This window comes from Sylvia atricapilla, chromosome 2 (genome assembly GCF_009819655.1).
Source record: "Sylvia atricapilla isolate bSylAtr1 chromosome 2, bSylAtr1.pri, whole genome shotgun sequence".
Lineage (NCBI taxonomy): Eukaryota > Metazoa > Chordata > Aves > Passeriformes > Sylviidae > Sylvia > Sylvia atricapilla.
The window spans coordinates 42,823,058-42,843,089 of record NC_089141.1 but is presented as its reverse complement, the minus strand read 5'-3'; the positions used below and the strand labels follow the sequence as shown (position 1 = coordinate 42,843,089).

Below are 20,032 nucleotides of genomic sequence, written 5' to 3'. Positions count from 1 at the left end.
TCAGTGGTAAACTCCTAGCTGTAGTGATGAACACCTTTCCTTTCGGGAATTGTAAGACACCCACGTGTTTGGATAAGAAGTGTAAGCATAGTAAGATGCAATTAAGTTATATATAAAAATATTCTAAGATTTTAAAACAAGAAGATAATTACTTTTCTGATAGTGGGGTATTTTGTATGCAAGTTGTTAAATCTGAATTACAATTATGATACAAGTATTTCAGAAGGTATTGAAGTTAGCTGAAAGCGAAGTTTTTCATTTTGTTTTTAGTTGAAGATTGACATATGAAGTATAGAAGTGAGTTTATTAGGGCAATGAAATGTCCTTCTTACATATATTCCAATATTCTTATATATAATCCAGTTAGGAACAGGCCAAGGATAACGGAAGTGATACTAGGAGATTTCTCTTGTTTCTCAGTTGGAGGAAGCTTGTGAGGAATTCTGATATTAAAAAAAAATCTTGCACTTCAAGCCTTTCCAAATCAGCAATTGTGTCTCTGCCTAGAATTGGACAAGGAGGGGGGCCATCATACTTGAATTGGTGGAAACTGCTGAGAATATATGCCAGTTGTTTGTCACAGAAGTAAGGTCATAGGATGTAATTCTATTTTTTCCAAGAAAATCTCTGTATATAATTGCTGAAATGGCCTTGAGTTTTTTGTTTCCTTTTTTTGTTTTGTTTAGTTTAGTTTTGTTTTGTTTTAATGATGTACGGTAGGTATGGTTCAGTAACACCAACTGCCAGGACAGTAGGGGAAATGGCATAGAAACTTTTTCACTGTTCCGCTCAGAATTTGTCATTCTTCCCAATATTTCAAGTTACTAAAATATCTGGGTTTTTTTAGAAATAAACAAATTTGAACATGATTAGGCTTTGAGAACATGCTTGCTGAGTTGTACAGATTTCAAAACTCAACTGTAAATTCCGTAGGTTTTGAGTAATTCTTTTTCTGCATTTGTACAGTTTGAGAATAGCAGAGACCTATTACTAACTTCCTGATTGCTGGAGTAAATAAGTTCTGATAACAGTACAATTATTAGAGTTAGGCAAACTTTGCTTCACACTCTGAATACCAGTGCAGTTGCATTAATAGTAGGATTATTCTGTTTAATTGATTGGATTTCTACCTGTTCTTTTCTAAATATATGCAGGAGCAGTTAGAACCGTCTCAGACAGAGGAAACAGAAATAATGTTTTTCAGAATACTTAAATCTTGTAGAAATTCTAACTTACAAATCCTCTTGCCAGCTGTGTCCTCTTACCACACTTAAGCCTGTATGGGCTCTGTGAGAGCATTAAGCAACTCCCTTCTGTGCTCACCAAAGCCCTGGGTTGCGTGGGCCCAGGGTTATCTAGTTCTTAATGTATGTGTGAAGTATTCTGCAAAAGCAAGTGCTCTTAAGAAATCCATTTGTCAAGGAGCAGTCTGTTCTGCCCCAGCGTTGTGTTAATTATAAGATGTTTTAACATTGCTCTAATTGCTCTGATGTTCTTGTTGTAGGTTAGAAATCTGAAACAATGGGTGACTGGAGCTTTCTGGGGAGACTGTTAGAGAATGCGCAGGAGCACTCCACGGTTATTGGCAAGGTTTGGCTGACAGTACTGTTTATCTTCAGGATCCTGGTGCTGGGGGCTGCTGCTGAGGAGGTCTGGGGAGACGAGCAGTCGGACTTTACATGCAACACTCAGCAACCTGGTTGCGAAAATGTTTGCTATGACAAAGCCTTCCCCATTTCTCACATCCGCTTCTGGGTGCTGCAGATCATTTTTGTCTCCACTCCAACCCTCATCTACCTGGGCCATGTCCTGCACATTGTACGCATGGAGGAGAAGAGGAAAGAGAAGGAGGAGCTGAAAAAGAAGGGAAGCAGCAAAGATGGCAACTACCCAGTAGCAGCAGCATCTGGCAGTGGTGGTGGAGGAGGCAGCAATAACGTCAAAGATCAACCTATTGTCAAAAGGGGGAAAGAGAAGCTCCCAATCCGTGATGAACGTGGTAGAATCCGTATGGGGGGTGCCTTGCTCCGTACCTATGTCTTCAATATCATATTCAAGACACTGTTCGAGGTGGGCTTCATTGTGGGCCAGTACTTCCTATATGGCTTCGAGCTAAAGCCAGTCTACCAGTGCAGCCGCTCACCTTGTCCACACACTGTGGACTGCTTCATCTCGAGGCCCACTGAGAAGACCATCTTCATCATCTTCATGCTGGTGGTGGCCTCAGTCTCCCTGCTGCTGAACATGCTTGAGATATATCACTTAGGGTGGAAGAAGCTTAAGCAGGGCATGACAAGCCAGTACCTCCTAGAGATGCCTGTCGCAACAATGACACCAGTTATGGTAACAGGGGAGTCCAAACCTGTTTCCCTGCCACCACCAGCACCACCTGTAGTGGTCACGGCTGCCACGCCGGCCCCTGTTCTGCCTGACACCCGTGCTGTCACACCGCTGCTGGCCCCAGTGACCATGGCATCATACTACGCTACGGCTGCCCCGAGACCACGGCCCCCCTCCAACACGACGTCCATGGCAAGCTACCCTGCTGCTCCACAAGTTCCTGAGGAGAAGCGCCGTGCTGTGACTCCCACACCCATCTCCACTCCTGTCACCATCCCGACCCCCATCCCCACGCCCACACCAGCTGTCATCAACTACTTCAACAGCAGCAGCCGTGCCCTGACGTCCGAGCAGAACTGGGTCAACGTGGCGGCTGAGCACCAGGGGAAGGTTTCCTCCAGCTCAGCAGGTTCCTCTACCCCCAGCAGCGTCCGGCATCCCCTTCCTGAGCAGGAAGAGCCACTGGAGCAGCTACTCCCACCCCCAGCTGTGCTGCCCATTGCCGCGGCCAACAGCGGCAGCAGCACCAGCCTGAGCGGGGTGAGCGGCAGCAAGTGGGATGTGGAGGGCGAGGTGGAGCTGTCGGGGGCACGGCCCGTCTCGGCTGCCTGCACCACGGTGGAGATGCACGAGCCCCCGCTGCTCGTAGACATGCGGCGCTTGAGCAGGGCCAGTAAGTCGAGCAGCTGCAGAGCCCGGTCAGACGACCTCGCTGTGTAAGGCAGTGGCCCCTGCTCGGGGGAGCAGGTGCTGGAAGGCGCAGTGGGCAGGGGAGCTGCCCGGGGAGGCCAGGCCTGGCGTGGGTGAGAAAGGCCTGGCCTTCAAACTTAGACGCTTGCTGTTTTTGCACTCTGTGAGTTGTAGTGGGGAAAATGATCAACAGTTTCTAATAGGTCAGGGGTGACCGAAGCGCAGCCCGTGGGCCGGGGAACCAGTCCCACTTTCCTTCATGTTCAAGGCAGATCCCTCGAGGGCAGCCATAGGGGAGGCCTGCACAGATAACAGGTGATGATGGTAGCTGGTCATGTGCCCTGACGCTGACTGTCATCCCAGAGAAGTGTTAATATCCCTAGTGCCTGTGCACCTAGCTGTCATCTCCCTCTTGCCCTTGCCTTCGCTTCAGCTCTTTCCCAGAAGCTCTACATGAGTAGATGCAATGACTTACTTTCTTCCTCTTAAATATTACGTAGCCCTATGGCAAACATCAGTGTGGTATACTGCCTGTTGGCACGTGTTGTGTCTACAGACCAACTTGCCATAATAAAGGTAACTCAGTTTCTTCCATGCAACATGGCTTAAGGGAGCCTTTGTGTTCCTGGCAAGTCACCAATGCAGTCCTCGGCCAGGCAAAGTTTAGGGACCCCCTGGAATAGATTTTTGAGGTTCTTCTTTCCATATTTTTTTTTTTTTTTTACTCTTGACCTGTTAGGAAGTGTTCGGTTTGACCTTCTATCCAGTGTTTGCCAACCATGATCACACCATGTTTATAAGCCTGCAAATATGTTTGAGCATGTTTGACTATAATTTTAGCTGACTTCTAAAATTGCTTACAGGAGGACAGGAATTCAAACCACACCTCAGAAATTATTACACAGAACAATTTCTCTTCAGAAAGCAAGGATTATGATTTCAATACACTGTGGCCCCATCCATTGCCCGTGGACAAACAATTAGGATAAAGTACAACTCTGCATTTTAGACTATTAGATATCAGCTTAAGTTTGTTGGAAAAATGCTTTCTAGAAGTAAACTTGAGTGCTTATTTTTAAGTATTTGAGCATTTTGAGAATAATCTGTAGGTTTAAATTTACTTGACTGTGTACTTAATAATTTTAGTTTTATCTTTGATCTTACAAGAAAGTGTAAGAGGAGAGAAACTGACTGATGGTGAAATTCCCGGAGCAACATTATTTCTTGTTGTGTACCCTTTAACATCAATCTGTAGTGTCTTTAGGTCAGTGAAAACAGACTTATATAATATTGTATTGCAGGAAAGGTGGCTAAAATATCTGGGCAACGTGGTGGCTGAAGGGTCTATCCTGATAGACCCTTCAGAATTTCAGTCTATTCAGAATTTCCATTCAGTTTAACAAGGAGCAAGATTTGGGAGTGGATCTTTCAGGCCTTATTCAAGCAAGACTAACATTCACATGAAGATTTGGGAGCCAAAAGAAATTTAGATTTTGAGCTTAGAAAAGACATTGAAATCCTGCTTTTGAAAAATGTGTGTGTCCCTCAAAAATGGGCGAAGGAAAGTACTGGGGGTTTTTTCCTAAGATGCAGCTTTCCTTTCAACAGGCTGTCCTTTATTCCATCCTTAACAAGATGTTAGAATTCTGCATGCCTGAGTAGGCTCAGGAGAGTTTTGGTACAAAAGGAATACAGAATTAGGCCCAGCTTCTGTTCTAAGCAGAATCCAAAAGAACTGAAGCTTGGAGTCAGTTTCGTTGCTGCTATAAATTGAAAGTACTGTAACTGGAAAAGAGCAATCAAACACACTGGGATAGCCCTTTGCATCTTCAACGTGTTTGACCTGGCAGTGCAGTCCGTACTCAGGCAAAGCAGGGTCAACCTGTAGCAAGCAGTTAACATTATCAGTTATTTCTTATGTTGTACGTTTTCAGAGTGTGCTTATTTTATTCAACAGTCAAAATTTATTCCCACCACTCAAGATTAAACATTTTACTGCTTTCTGAGTAGTCACAAAGAGCTTCTCATGATCAGAAGCACTGTTCTGCAACCTTTGGGCATGTTGTCTCATGACTTCCTTGTCCTGCTTGTGTTGAACCAGGTGAGGAGAAGTCCTTCTGCTGTCATGGATGTTAAGGGCAGCCACTGCATTAAAAGTCGATGTGTAGTAGTACAATAAAGATATTTATTGATAGGTATTTAGCTTCAGGCATGCTCTCATGGATTTTCTGTGTTATAAGCCATAAAAACCCTTTCTACAAGAAAGCTAAAAGCCAAGTTCTGCTTTCTGTTGTATCCGTGCAACTATGCTGAACATAGACTAAAGTTGATGAAGTTGCCTAGATGTAAACAAAAGCAGAGACTAAGATTCAGAATTCTTAGATTTACTAGCATCTGTAGTAGCAGTTTTGTAAGTTTTGATAAATGCCAGTTAACTACATTGCTGAAATAATACAATATATGCATCTCTGTCTTTTAGTTCATCAGAGTTTATGGGCTACATTTTCCTTTGTTCTATGCTTCTGAAGAATGAAGTCAGAGTCTTTCTGGAGTGTATTTATATAAACCAGACCACCTGGAATGTGTGCTTTTTTATATCACTTCCCGAGAGCAAAACTGATGTTGTTTGATGGGGCTCTTCATCTTACAGCCATTACTTCAGTACTACCTTCACAGAGTGTGTCCTGCAGGATTGCATCCATATTGTATATAAAAAAAAACAGTAAGAGAGATAGATTTAACTTAGGATCAACTGAGACCTAGGCTGACCTTTTCAATTTAATGTGTGTGGTTAGACCTGCAGAAAGTTCAGATGCTTTTGTGGAATATACGGTGTTTTCAGCCAGAGTAACTACTGGAAAGCTCTAAAAGATGATTTTTCCTGTTAGGTGAAGCTCGGGGGGAGAAATGTAACTCTATTGCCACCCCTAAGAGAAGTCTGAGAGAGCAGCCTCTGCATCCAGGCAGTCCTGGCTTGAGAAAGCAAAGCTACAACTCACAGGTTGCGCTTTTAAGATCAGCTTAAGTTCCATCACAAACTATGCAGCGTCAAGACTCTTCATTGCCTGCAGTTTCTTTTGGAGTCCAGTAACTGTTTCTTCATTTAAGCCCAGGTAACTGTTTTTTGGCAGAACTCCTCCTTAGTGCTTACAACTGCTTGTAGTTGCTGCATCACATCTGGATTCAGATTTGTTGAAAGAAAAATCTTACTAGTGCGGCTGATTTTGAGGACTTTAATCTTTACTCATGAATGATCACTGAATTCAGCATCCTGTGAGTCAAGTGCCCAATTCTATGCAGAATTCCACAATTCTAGAAAGTATGACTCACTTGTAAAATAGTCTATTGGCAAAAATTATCTGCTAATTTCTAAGTCATTGACTCTTTCACATCACTTAGTTACAAAGCTTCATGGGAGCTGGTAGCAAGTGATACCCTGATTTAGCCCAGTCATATGGCTATTCAAGCCACAATTCTGAAAGACCCCAGGTGCACAGCTAAGTTTGTAGGTAAGTTATCACAAAAGCAGAAGTCAGAACAGAATCATGCCTGATACTAAGCGGACCGAAAAAAAAACCCCACTAATTTTTGCTCTTTGAGTAGAATAATTATGGGAAAACTTGTTCTCTCTCTTACTTGAAGTTAAAAAAATATGCTGAGGTAAACTATGGAAAAGAAAACTGAAAAAAGATACTCTTTGAACAAGTTACCAGGTGTATGATGTACTACTCTTTTTGCAGTATATTTGTTGTTCAACAAGGCACTTAGAGCTAATTAAATGTCTGACATTTTGCAGCTCTTATTTTCTGGTATGAACACATAAGTGTAGGATCAGTAAAATGATAAAAGCAAGCTTTAAAAATCAGATCACTATTTAGGTCCTTTTTTTGATTAGGCATGAGATCAGCTCCTCAGCTGCTACAAGCTGTTGTATTCCGCTGAGTTCATGTGGGTGACAGCAGTCTGCAGGAGCAAAGTGTTGAGCCCCCAGGTCTTTTTGCTTTATACAAACACTAACACCATGGATTTGAACAGGCTGGGTTGTTTTTTTTTTTGTTTTGTTTTGTTTTTTAATTCCAAATGTTTTACTTTGATTTTTCTTGTGAAAAGTGTGCTCTTGTAATTTTGATTTTCTGAAGTTTACATTCAGTTTTTGATTTCAGATTGCACATTTGGATGAAATAAACTGCTTTCTAAGTTTACATTTGTATAAGAAGCAAAAGAATGACTCTGCCAATGTGTTAACATGAGAAAAATGTCTTACTGTAACACAGGAACTCTTCAGACATAAGGCAGTACCATTAAATTTAACCTGATCACTGATGCATAGTATCAGCATTCTCTGTATAATTAAAATATGGATGTTGGATATATAGGGAGCACACCATGGAAAAAATATTTTTCATCATGAACTCAATTATTGCCAAATAAACTAAGGTTCACTATTGTTCATATGCCTTCCTGTGTGTTTAGAGCTTCAATGACAAAAATTAGCTGTGACATATGTCCTTTATGAGCTAAATTTACAGCCTGGTTTAAAATTCCAAGCAAAGTACTTGTGAATAAACACTGCACTGTTACACTGTAGAAGATTTTACAAAAAATAAATGTTTTGCTTTCTAAGTAAAAAATATGGTTCTGAGCCTGCAAATACAATTTCATGCAAGTTATTTTAACTTTTGCAAATAAGACCATTAAAGGCAATGGGACTATTTGCATAAATTAAAAACACTGATGTGATAAAGAAATTGTAGATTTGCATTTTAAGTTTGCTGTAAGACGCCAATCTAATTCTAGAGTTTTCAGTTCTTGAAGAGTTATGCAAGATGTGTGAGCATATTTTAAGGTGGAGAGTACATTGCTATTTGCATTGCCACTGTTTCTCACAGTTAAAGGGTTCTAAAGCATAAGAAAGCTTACTCAGAACTTTCTTGTTGCTTTCTGGATGTTTGTCTTTTACATGACAGAATCTGGCAAAAAATATAGCAAGTTTTCTGGGCAAAAACTTGTAGGAACTTGTAGTAACAATAAAACCAGCAAACAGTTAAAAGTACTGTCTTCAGAGAAGTGCCTTGTATATTAAATTCTGTAAGAAGCAGGTTGATGTAAACGTTAATTTACCTCATATGTTTACAAAATTGTGACTAAATAAACTTTTTGTACCACAGCATTGTCTTTTCTAGATTGAATTTTCATGTTTGTATAGATGGTGTGTTAAAATACTGATGTGAGGGAACAGTTAGCTCCCTCCCCTTATCCGTTTACATTGCTGCTTCCCTTCGTCATGTGAAGTGCCCACTGAATTGCATCTCCTGGAAAACTGGATGCTGAGACCTGTCTCCATGCAGAACTTCCAGTGGCTTCAAAGGAAGTTCACAGTCCAGAAGACACATGGGAACAAGACTCACTTGAGCATTCACAAAGGTGAAGCACTGACTACCTTGACATCAGTGGGAGGTCTGCTTCTGCCTTCCACCAAATCCAGGTTTCACTCTTGGCTTTGGCACAGGAGTCCCTGTTCATCTTGTGCAGTGTGGCGTTGGCAGTGACTCCCACCTTTCCCCCCAGTGCTGACTCACTTTGATTTATCCATCTAGCTGCTCTGCCATGAGACTGTTACCTATAAACGCAAGAAGGATTTTAGTGCAGGGAAAGCGTGTCGTTACTGGGGACAATGTGGGGTGTCCACTGCATTTGAAATTTGCTGATTTGCCCCTTATAGGAATGTTCACAGTTTAGCATGCCGAAGTGTAACTCAGTTCTGCACTGAAAATATACAGTGGGCTAAAGGCAAGTCAGTCTAAGCATTGTATAGTCCCATGAAGAGGTCAGGGCCAGATTTCTGAGAAGTTTTACTTAAGGAAATGAGCAATGTGAGCAAGACTAAGTGTCTCTTCCAGTTAAGTATGAAGGCTTTGTAAAACTTTATTTTATCTGCAGCACCTACATGGACCTGGCAGGTCGAGATAGTTTCTGCCCTGTAGTATTGAGGGCTTCTGTCTCATGGGAGTACAGTCGGGCATATTTTTTTGGTGCTTCCCTGTACTAAGGCAGTGCTGTCTGTGCTTTACATGATGTATCCATATGGTGAACCAGACTGTTCACTATCTCTGATGACAGGGCAGTGGTAAAGCGAGCTGTCAGGTGTATAATATGGGTAGTACTAAGATTGTGTTTAGCAGTAATAAGCTAAGGAAGTGCATGAAGTGGCATGGTAAAACTAGCTGATAACTCACTTTCCTCTGACCAAGAGTGCTTTTTGCTACAAATACACCTAGCAACCTTTCTATTTAGATGCATATTCCACAGTTTTGTCACTTGAAGGACAGAGTTCTCCCAAGGGAGCTGAGTGTGTCAGCGGTGCCGACACAGCTCGGTCGTGGACTTTCCCTCCCTTGGGATGCAGCCACACTGTTGTCACTGTCTCTAAAGAATTTCTGGCTGGAGTAGGAGATGCAAATGTCGCTACTTTCGGTCTCTGAAGGCCTTTGTGATGGTTTGGGTACCTTTTGCTGCCACACTGAGCGAGGTAGCTTCATATGAGCTTCTGGAGAAAGCGTGAAAGGTGTGCCCTCCTATCCACAGCTGTGTCAGAGCACCCTGAAGATTCTGATACTAATGAAAGAGGTGTACTGGGGGGAACTCTAACCTGCTCCAGTAAATGTCTGAACAGCTGTGCTGAGAGCCAAGTGAGGAGCATTCCACACACCCCTGTGTGGAATGCTGCTGCTGTTCCCAGGGATTTGGCACAGGAACAATCAGCTGGGCTTTAGTGAGCATTTTCCCTGTGACTGCACTAAGAATGGGCTTTAACTAAACTCATTAGTGTCTCCCCACACCATAGCTGGAACAGGAATGAAGGCAATGAGGGCAATATGTGTTGCCTCTCAAGGAAACAGCTGTCAGATAGTGAGATCTTAATAGGTCTGACATTTTGATCACTTTCAGCAACTGGATGTCCATCAAGTCTAATTGTCTTTGTGTCTATTTTCAGGAGACAATAGAGATGCTTATCCAAACTCACAAAACTGAAGAGAGCCTTCTCATAAAGATGATCTAGGAAGACTTTTCTTAGAATGTTGTAGTCCAGGAAAACAGGGTGTTTGAGGAAGTACACATTCTGGCACGTGCGGGTATGTGATATAATGCCAGAATTACAGGTATCATTAATTACTGTTAATGCATTAGTAGGGCAGTTGGATTGCACTACCTGTTCTTCACTGTGCAAGGTTTTTTCATTTTTAAAGAGATTAGTGGCATATAGCAACAAAATGTCCTTCGTGGGTAGTTACCTCCTTTTCTTTTTTGTGCAGTATGTGGTCTGTGTGTCTTTGAGTCACTAGTGGAAGTGCAGTGCCTCTCAGAACTTTTTTAAGTCCCTTGTGTGGGCTTCTGCCATACCTTGTTTTTAAGGGTGGTCCTCAGCCCTTACGACAGTGGCTACAGATGCAGTTGAAGTTCCTGGTGCCATGGACAGTGGCAATGAGCACACTGACACCAAGGTCACAAAGAACTGCCCAGGCTGTGTTTGCATCACTAATGTAGCAAACTCTAACCTTTTTTTCAGCCAGATCTCTGCAATTTTAGAGGCTGCCTCCTGAGGAAAGAAAAATCAAATACTTGCTGTTCTTCACCTTCCTTATTTATTTGTCCTGTGAAAATATAATAAAATATATTAAAATGCCCTGACCTTTGCATTTCTAAGTAGCATGAGACATGGCTTTTAAAAAGAGAACCTATGGTTTCTAGGCAATATTTTTTTAAATATAAAGGGCTTCACAAGTTCAGACTCTCAAAAAGACAATATGTGTTTTTGTTGGGATACATTTTTCTTGTGTTTGGACAGGATCCACCAAAGTCAGAGAATTGATGGAGTAAAGTGACATAAAACCTTTACTTTCCATGTGAGAATATAGATTCCATGTCTATACTCAATTTAATGAGAACTAAAAAGGAAGAGCAAACAATTATCAGCTGTCATGTACCTCACTCCCCTGTCTGAGAAGATTAAACTTTCTAAAGATTTTGGCTTTAAGGAATGTTGTGGTCTTCTGAGCAGAGACTAAGGGATAATTATGGTTGAACTATCCTGCCCCACAGAGGAACCTACTGTTTGCTTTGCATGTCTTATGTAGTGGGGCTTACTATATAAATTCTGCACAAAATGCAGAAGTAAGCAGCTAAGGAGGTTTTGCTCAAGCAAACTCATTGTGTTTGGATCATGGATACTCTGAGAGGAAAGAATTGTCTTCACTATGAGAGAAAAACCTGCAGCAAAGTCAGCCTGGCTGGGATACCAGGAACACAAATGGCTGATTCTCTGGATTTTCTACATCCTGTGGTCTTTTAAACTCTGTACTCAGTTAAAGTGGTGCAGCCCAATATTTTGAGAGCAAAATTCTTGACCAAGGATCTACAAAATACTGTCTGCATTTACATTTGTCTGTGAATGGGGCTGTACTAGTGACTGCAGTGTTTTGGGGTTTTGCAGCATGGAAAATGATGCAGTCTGCGCCAGCCTCATGCTGTGGCCTACATGAGAATTCTGTGTCTAACTTTCAGGATGGATTTTTTAAATCTCTGCTCTTTATTGTTTACAGGAGTGGAGCCTCTTTTCAGTATATCTGTGGCTGGAGGTGGAGCTGCAAGTGCCTGCCTTTGGGCTGCCTCCATGCCATTCTCCTTGTAGCAGGCAGCATCAGTCCTTCCCAGCAGCCTGGCAGCACAGGTTGCTCCTGATTGATTCAAGCTGTGGGACTTAATTCAGATTCAGAACTTCCTTAAGGCTAGGAAGAAATTATCGTCTTCCTGTGTAAGATAAGACCATAAAATGCCTCAGGAATTACATTGATAGTTTTGTTTTAGACACCTAGTTATTTTGAATCTGATTCCTCCATCCTTGAGTTCAAACCCAGTTTTCATACCCATAATGCTGAAGTGCCATCTCTGTAGATGATCCAGATGGGAAAATAATTCCATTGCTGCCCCAGAAGTTGGAGAGAGTGTGGACTGCTTGCTGTCCATGCGTAATGGAAAAGCTTAAATGTATTTGCTTAGACGTTGAAATCTCTTACAGCTAAAGCCATGACCTAACTTTCTAACAAAGTTTTGTGTATCAGGAATTCCTTTTCCCTACAGCTGCTGTAGCAAGTCATGCATGACACCGAAATGTGCATTACAAGTTTGTGGGTGTATAGGAGAAGTGCAGTGATCTGCATGTAATTTGGGCAGCTGTCTTTATTTTCAGCTGAAAGAATTCTCTCAGTTGCAACAGCGTAAATCCAGTATAACTCCACCACACCGGGGTAACACAGATAAGACTTCCTTTGTGTTTAAATGACTGCAGTGAATAAGATCAATTGCAAAAAGAATAGTTCTTTTTTAAAGAAAGAAAGAAAGATCTGCAAGTTTAGTACATAATGGGCCAAATTAATCTCTGTTGTAAGTACATTCATTTCGGTGGTGTTGCAGCAGAAATGAATTTAGCCTGAAGCAACTTTACAATAACTCATATATAAGCATGCACAACTAAATGTATTACACTTTAAACAAACTCAGCATTGTCTGGAGCACAGTTGGTCTGCTGAACCTCTGAAGTTAGGAACTAACCATTGTGTGCTGAGTTTGTTTAGACAGTACCATTTTTGTTCAATTGGCTACATCCGCGGTATTTTAGTGACAGCAGGAATGTTCCCTCTAGCTACAAAGTGACATTATAGCTGTCAGACACGATTTTTATTCTGGGATGTTTATGCCTTAACTCTTTTGTGCACTTAGAAATAATATTATAACAAAATAGAGAGAAAGAAATAGTTTCACCAATTCTGAATTGTTTGAGGTTTTGATCCTTTGAGTTATTCCTTTAATTCAAAAGGGATTGAAATGCTCTTATGGAAGAGACCTCATAAGTAATAGAAGTAGTCAAGGAGTGTGAAGAGTAAACCAAATCAGATCCAGAAAGTATTAATTCAGCTTTCAATAAGTTAATGTAACATTAATTTTTCTCTGGTTTCAGATTTGAATTTTGTATAGTTTTCAGTTATAAAGGTTATGAGACCAGAGACTGCTGCAGCTGCTGAGTTCCTCAGCCAACAGTGAACACGGTGCTTTTGGAGACTGTTGTCTGTTCACACTCCACTAGAGGAACACATGGGCTGAATGTTTTAGGCAATCACTGTCTGTCACAGTTGCATAAATGCCTTTTGCTTCTTCATGTTTTTGCCACTTTTTACGCCATCATCTGCCCCGACTAAGAAGAGTTTGGCTTTGTGTTTGTAACTCCCCTACAACCAGTTTTAGATTCCTATTACATCCGCGCTCATCCTTCCCTTCACCAAACTAAATAAATCCCTCTCCTACAACCTCTCTTTGGGACTTCACGCCCCTGATCATCTTTACTGACCCTTGCTGTGCCTTCTCCAGTTTCTCCACATTCCCCTTGAGCTGAGAGCTGTGGAACTGAACACAGTGCTCCAGGTGTGACCTCACTGGTGCCCAAATAAAATCAAGCAATTTGCCCTCATTTTCCTCCTTGAGATGATCATTCCTAGGGCAGCTGCAGCCTGACAGTGAGCACTCAGAGAAATATGCTGTGAGGTCTCTGCTGGAACAGGGTTAGATTTCTCATTCATTCACAAGTAGATTTGATATAGGCCTTTAAAAAAACTTCAGCAGCAAGAAGAGGTGAAAAACAAGTGATCCCAGAAAAGTGTAAATTTGTTTGTTTGTTTGTTTTTAAGTGAAAGCATTGCAGAAGTATATACTAGAACTAGGCAGCAAATACTCCTGTGGAAAACTGAGGTTTTATAGATGTTTTGTGTCATGGCTAGGGCCAGATATGGACGTATTTGTGCTGTTCCTAGCAATAACCTTTGCACTTCGAAGAGTGTAATCTTCTATGCTGTGCATTGGTCCATTTTCCTGCATTGTCTATTGCATGTCCTGCATCTCCTCTTGGGTTCACTGTCTGTGTGGTGGTCAGATACCCAGCTGTCACCATGTCAGATACAGAGACTGAAGTAGGACCAAAGAGCTGACTATGATGGTGAGGTCAAGTCCCAAGCTGCCAATGCTGCTTTTCCCTTGATGGAGTGGGGACAGAGGCTGTGGCTGCAGAAGTTCCAGTAGGCCAAGGATGAGTTCCATTTTTACTTAGTTGTCCACTCGAAGAATAATAAGGGTGTGCTTATCTCTCTGGATATTTATAGGGTTTCCTACAGCAGCACGGTCTATAAATAAGCAGGGATCTCAACTATCAATGGCAGACAGAAAGGAAGTTAGCTTTCCTCAGAGTTTTAAAAGTTGCTGTTTGTGATTTTTTTTTGTACAATTAGAGCTGCAACCACAGTGTCTGTGGCCCAGCAGATCTGTCCAAGTGATTTGCTCACCCCTCCCCCCCCTTTTTTTTTAATACTATTAACTTTTCAGCACCCTGAGACCATCTTGCTCAAAGGTTAGACTCATCTTTGCAATGCCAGACAATATTTTCTTACAGTTTGCAACCCTGTTTGCAGTCAGGTTAATGGCTTCACTGCACTGACATGTTTGGACTGAGCTGCATTCCAGCCTCTGGCACATCGGCGGCTTGGCAGATTTTCTCCTGCATGGCTACTGTGACAATGTCTAATTTAGTCAGGAATTAAAGTACTGATGATTCTTGGGAGTTCTCAACAATATTGTTCCCACATATTTAGAGCTTGACTGTGCAATGACCAGGGTGTATGAAAGAGGATAGATACTTTGGGAATATTGCCTTCAATGGAAGGGACCTCACTGTCAGGGACAGATACAACATGCCATAAAGCTTGGGGGCTACTTTTAGTGACTGCTGTTGCTAGTTATGTAGAAATTCATTGAGGAATGAAACCAGGAGATCTCTGGCTCTCCAGATATCTTGGGAAGTAAGAGATCCTTTAGCCTTGGTGCTGGTTCTGGGTGCTGGTGGGGGCACTGAGGCCATTGTGCAAACACAGTGTCCTTGACTTGTAAAGAGAGCAAAAGATCCCAGGGTGATAAATGCTGTGGCCTTTGTGTTGCTAAGCCATTTTTCCTTAGTGTCTTTACTCCTTGGCATCCTGGAATGAGGTGTAAAATCCTGTCCCCATTTCAACCAGCCGCTGAGGGCAGTGTGGCTGAGGGACTGCTTACTGCTCCCGCTGGGGCGGGCACTGTCTCCATGATGGGTCTCGGGTAAATGCCAGCAGAAGTAAGGAGGCTGTAATGCAGGGAGTAAACAATCTGCTGAATAATGCAGCAGGGAGTCTGCATTAATTAATAATAATTAATGCAAGGAGTGAACAGTCTGCTGGCAGTGATCTGAACATGTGTTCTAAACAGCACAGGCAAAGACTGATGTGTTGTGTCTGGTGCTGCGTTGGTTTCTTTTGAGGTGCCCTGTGAGCCAGATGCTGGAGGTTGGTATACTGTTGGTGTATTGTCTGCAGTGACTTCTTGCTCAATATCAGGCCTTTGTGAAAAGCCTGAGGTGAACTGTGAAAGGGTGATGTTTGAACCACCATGCTAAGTAAAATAAAAGCCCTATTAGAAAGTAAAGCCCTACTAAGGAAGAGAAGGAAGATGTAGAAGATTGCTTGGAACCAGCTTTTTGAAGGACTGGAGTCCAGCTTTGTTGGTGCAAAGTACCTCACCCTCAGTTACGGAATTTGTAGGCACTCCCTGGAGCACTGATATAGCTATGGGATCTACATAATTGCTGAAGTATTCATTATTAAATGCAATGTTCAGAAAAAAGGAAACTTATTTCTCAGTCTTGGCCCCTAACTCATCAATTTAAAATTTAACCAAACCACATGTTGTAAAATTGATGCTCATTTTTATATTTGCAAAGGAACATTTTAATTGCAGGATTGCTTTCCACAGTGCAGAAAGGCTTTTACTGGTTTGGTTTTCCTAAAATTTGATTTTGTGTCAGGTGTTAAGAGATTAAAGAAGGGCTCATTTAAGAGAAGCAACCAGTACTGGGGCTGGACTGAGATTCTGGGTGAGGCTGCTGAAGAGCCCTTAGAGGATCACGTCATCACATCCACGGATGTTCCCAGCCCGCTCAGCCCCTCCAGAGGCAGAGGTCACTGCCTCCTGGCTTCACAAGAACAGCTGAAAATGTCACACTGACAGACTTCTTTAGAAACCTTATCTAGCCTATTCTTCTTGACTCTTGCTGTAACTCTTTGCTTCTTTCTCCTCCCTTTCCTGTCCACCCATATTCTGCAGTCTCATCCCTTTACAATTCTTCCCTTGCCTGATGCTCTTCTACCTTCACTGTAATGGCTCAGAGCTAGTCCCACATCCCCATACTTCTCTATGCATGCTGGTAAGAACCATAGCCATTCCTATTTCTGTCCTTTCTGCCTGGCACTCATCCTCACTATTTTGTGTTGTGTCCATCTCTTCCCCACCTTCTCCTGCTGTCTCTGCAATACTCAGTTCATCTCTGAAAACATCACTGACAGCTGCAACACTCCTCTGTGATGCTCTTTGTAACTCCTCATTCTTCCAGAGAAACATCTCCCCTTTCCATAAGTCTTTTGGCTCACTTCCCTAACTATCCTTCTGTCAGATTTATTTTTTCTCATGAAGGATCTTACCACTCCCTTCAGAATATAGCCCAACTTTCCCATTATCCAGCTTATATTTCTTCTTCCTCTACTCAACAGCCATCAAAAATGTATTTTGTCTTTGGCTCTCTCCTTCTAGTAACTCCATTTGCCCATCCTGTCCTCTCATGCCCAATTTCTTATTTGTCCTTGCTCCAGCTCAACCCATTCTCTTCTCCTGTTTGCCTGTCCTCCAAGCTCTTTCCCCATACAGAACAAGCTTTAGCACCTTCCAGCCTATAAAAAAATGAAAACCTTTGAGTGTCTACTTTAATGCCTGTCACCCACCTTCCTGTATCTTGAAGTTCAATCACTGCAGTTCAGAATTTGTTCCCATAATTGGTTTTTTTCTGTCCCACTCTCACCTTCCTCTACTCCGTCTTCTTTCCCTGCTGCAAATTCATCACACACATCAAGCTGCCTTTAATGCCCTTTTCCTGACCAAAGCCCAAAGTTGTTCCTTCCCACTTGCACTCTTCATCCCCCCAGGAGCCATCCTGTTTTGGAAATGTTGTGTCTTCTTTCTTTCTGAAGTTCTCTTGTTTTCTCCTTAACTGCTGCTTACATTGCTAGTAAGTCTTCCACATTTCTGGTGAAAATCAATGTCAAAGCAGAAGATTTCTGCTTCTAAATTATCTCCAGCTTCTTGAAATCCCTCCTTTAAATCTGCTTATCAACTGGGAAATATGAGTTATTTAGAAAACTGCGAGATCAGTTTCATGCAGAAGCAGGTGCTACTCAGCCTTTTGCTAGCACTAGTCCTCATATAAATGTACTTATATATTGATTTAGTTTAACGCTACTGCAAACCTTCCCTCAGCATAATTTTAAGCAGAATTTCATAGGCAATATCTTGAGACACAGTTAAAATACAGTTGGAAAGATAACTGTCTTAAAAGGTGCAAACTTGAAAGGCACTTGGATTGCAGTTTTTAAGGTCAGTCATGAAAAACAGAGCAGGGCCATGCATATTAAGTATCTCACAGATAAATACATGTGATGGAGAAATCCAGACATAGGAAGCAGTTTAGTTCTGGGACAGATTCCAAAGACAAACAGAGCATTTTGCCTGAAAAAATAAAGTATTTTCTCCTTATACATTGGCTAGTAGCACCTAGACATGGCAGACAGAAAGCATATTTTGCCTTCTTCATGGCTCAGAAATAATTTTTTCTTCATTGAATTAATACTTTCATTAAGCACTGAGTCCTTGAATTGACTGTTGTTCTGATTCTGGTCTTTAGGTTATTTTATTTAATTCTCTGAGCCACCTCTGCATTCTGCTGCAGTCAACAGTGTTGACACATCTCCATACACTGGAATCTGCTCACTTCAGGATGCTTATCTGCCTGCAGTAGGAGTCCCATTGCACTGAGCCCCTGTTCCACAGTGTCTCTGACCAGATTTTCTTCTAACTGTGCTCTGGGTCTTCCTGCGTTTTTCCCCTCACTCATCATGGAACGGATTAGTGGGTATCTCACTGCCTCTGTGGACCAAAAGGGGCAGACTTACAAAATACATCCATGCTTGACTTGCAAACATTTTGTACTAGAAAAATAACAAATTCCTGTCTGTGATATGCACAGGGAACTTGCATGTATTTAACTGTTTTCATCTACAGGAAAAGAATGAAAACTTTCTCTTACAGGGAGTTCCAGCCACTCTCCTCACTAGGATTTTATTCCTCTGATGTTGCAGACAGAGCCCTCCATCCAGCATTTGGCTAGTGGGATAGTCTTTTGGCCACTAATGGTCAACTGAATTTTTCCAGCTCTGCTTTCCAGGCTAAAATGTCTAATTTTTACATGTAAGAAATTAAATTGTCTGTTACTGTGAAAGTGCAATTCATCAGCTGTCCTTATGTGTGCACCAAACGTGGATAACCCCAAAGAGGAGAGCTAAAGGGTTAAATATAAAACATAGAGTGGTCACTGAGCAGCTATTTTCCCTTCTGTATGGAGTGCTGTGTTATCACTGCTGCTCAGAGATAGGCGTGAGTGACACATTGATGTGGGCCCAGGAAGCATAATCAGCCTCATGTCCCTTTCTCCTGCAAGCTCAGCTGCTCAGTTTAAATAAAGACTGCAAAGTACAGGACACCAAGCCAGAAAAGCGCATTCTGAGTATCAAAAATCCAACTGATTGTTGACTTGACTGAACATTTTCCTGTATGTCTGAGTTCATGTCCTATGGCAAGGAGTTACAGACTGTTGGTGTATGTCGGTCCAAGGTTTCTGAAGGTTACTGCTCTGGCTGCATTAACCTTTTCTAGAAATTGCCTGCCAAGACTAGATTCATGCTGCAGGCAAGCTTTGGTGTTCACTGCCCTTCTTAGGAAGTAAGTTTAGTACCTTTCTTTTATACTAACTTTCCTCCAAAATTATTCCCTAGTGTTTTAGTGCTGTGTGCTCTGTGTTAATCCAACAGCTACGAAGCCTCACTTCTCTTAGCAATGCTTTCATGTTAACCTTGAGGAAGTCCTGTCACTGCCCAGTACCTCCCTTACCCCATCTGCAAAAGGGACCCATGACACTCCTCTGCCTTAAGCAGTGCTTTCACATCTGTAGGTGAGAAGCTTCATGTTGTACAGAGATACTTTCAGTCATGGGAAAGGACACTGAACTTTTAAGAATGGACTATGGTAATTAGTATGAGTTTCCTTTATAAGCAAACGTACAATAACATTTCAAATTAACCAAATGTCATTTAGCAAATGGAATATGATGGGCAAAATACATGTCTTGCAGAAAACAGCCTATTAAAAAAAATTATTTCTAATCATAACACTGCTGATTCTGTATATCACTTCATCCCTTACTACAGCTCTAAAAATGTCTGCCATGTTAGCTTCACTAACTAGCTAAAGATATCTTGAAGTGTGCCATATCATTCATGACAATTAACATAGTCATCTTTCATATGAACTATGTGTCAACAAGTCCCTAAGACATAAGCCAGGGTAATTATAGAGAGAAGACCCAAACCGAGGAAGAATTTGAAGACCTGCCATAAGCAATGGATGTTCACTGCAACAAAGAAAACATCAAAATGTGGGTGAGGGGGACAGTGCCGCATGGCAAAAGGAGCTGAGAGGCAAACTTGTGCTTCTCCCGGCTCCTTTGGTCCATCCTGATAAGGAAACTCAGTGTGTTACTGGTTATCTGTGTTAACTATTGTTTTATTCACCAGAAAACAGCAAGAAACTTCTCATATTTTGAAAGACTGCATTTTGTGGGATCTGTCAAGAAGAGAGGTCTTATTTTTCAGGAATCCCTATGTCAGGCATAAAATTCAAGCACAATGGCTTTATGAAACTGGAGCAACTAACATGATGACAGGCAAAAGGAGCTTATGGTCATGTCTCAGGAGGTTACTGCTGAAAATGTATT

The 20,032-nt window shown here is 41.9% G+C and overlaps 1 protein-coding gene across 1 annotated transcript; it reads left to right on the top strand.

Moving 5' to 3' along the window:
• Window positions 1-1,510: 1,510 nt before the first annotated feature.
• On the top strand, window positions 1,511-3,060 carry GJA3 (gap junction protein alpha 3). Its single transcript, XM_066339387.1, has one exon. The coding sequence runs from the start codon at window positions 1,522-1,524 to the stop codon at window positions 3,058-3,060; it is 1,539 nt and encodes a 512-aa protein (XP_066195484.1). The 5' UTR covers window positions 1,511-1,521.
• Window positions 3,061-20,032: the final 16,972 nt, after the last annotated feature.

Coding starts and splice junctions, on each gene's coding strand:
- GJA3 (XM_066339387.1), top strand. CDS start 1,522: ATGGGTGACTGGAGCTTTCTGGGGAGACTGTTAGAGAATGCGCAGGAG.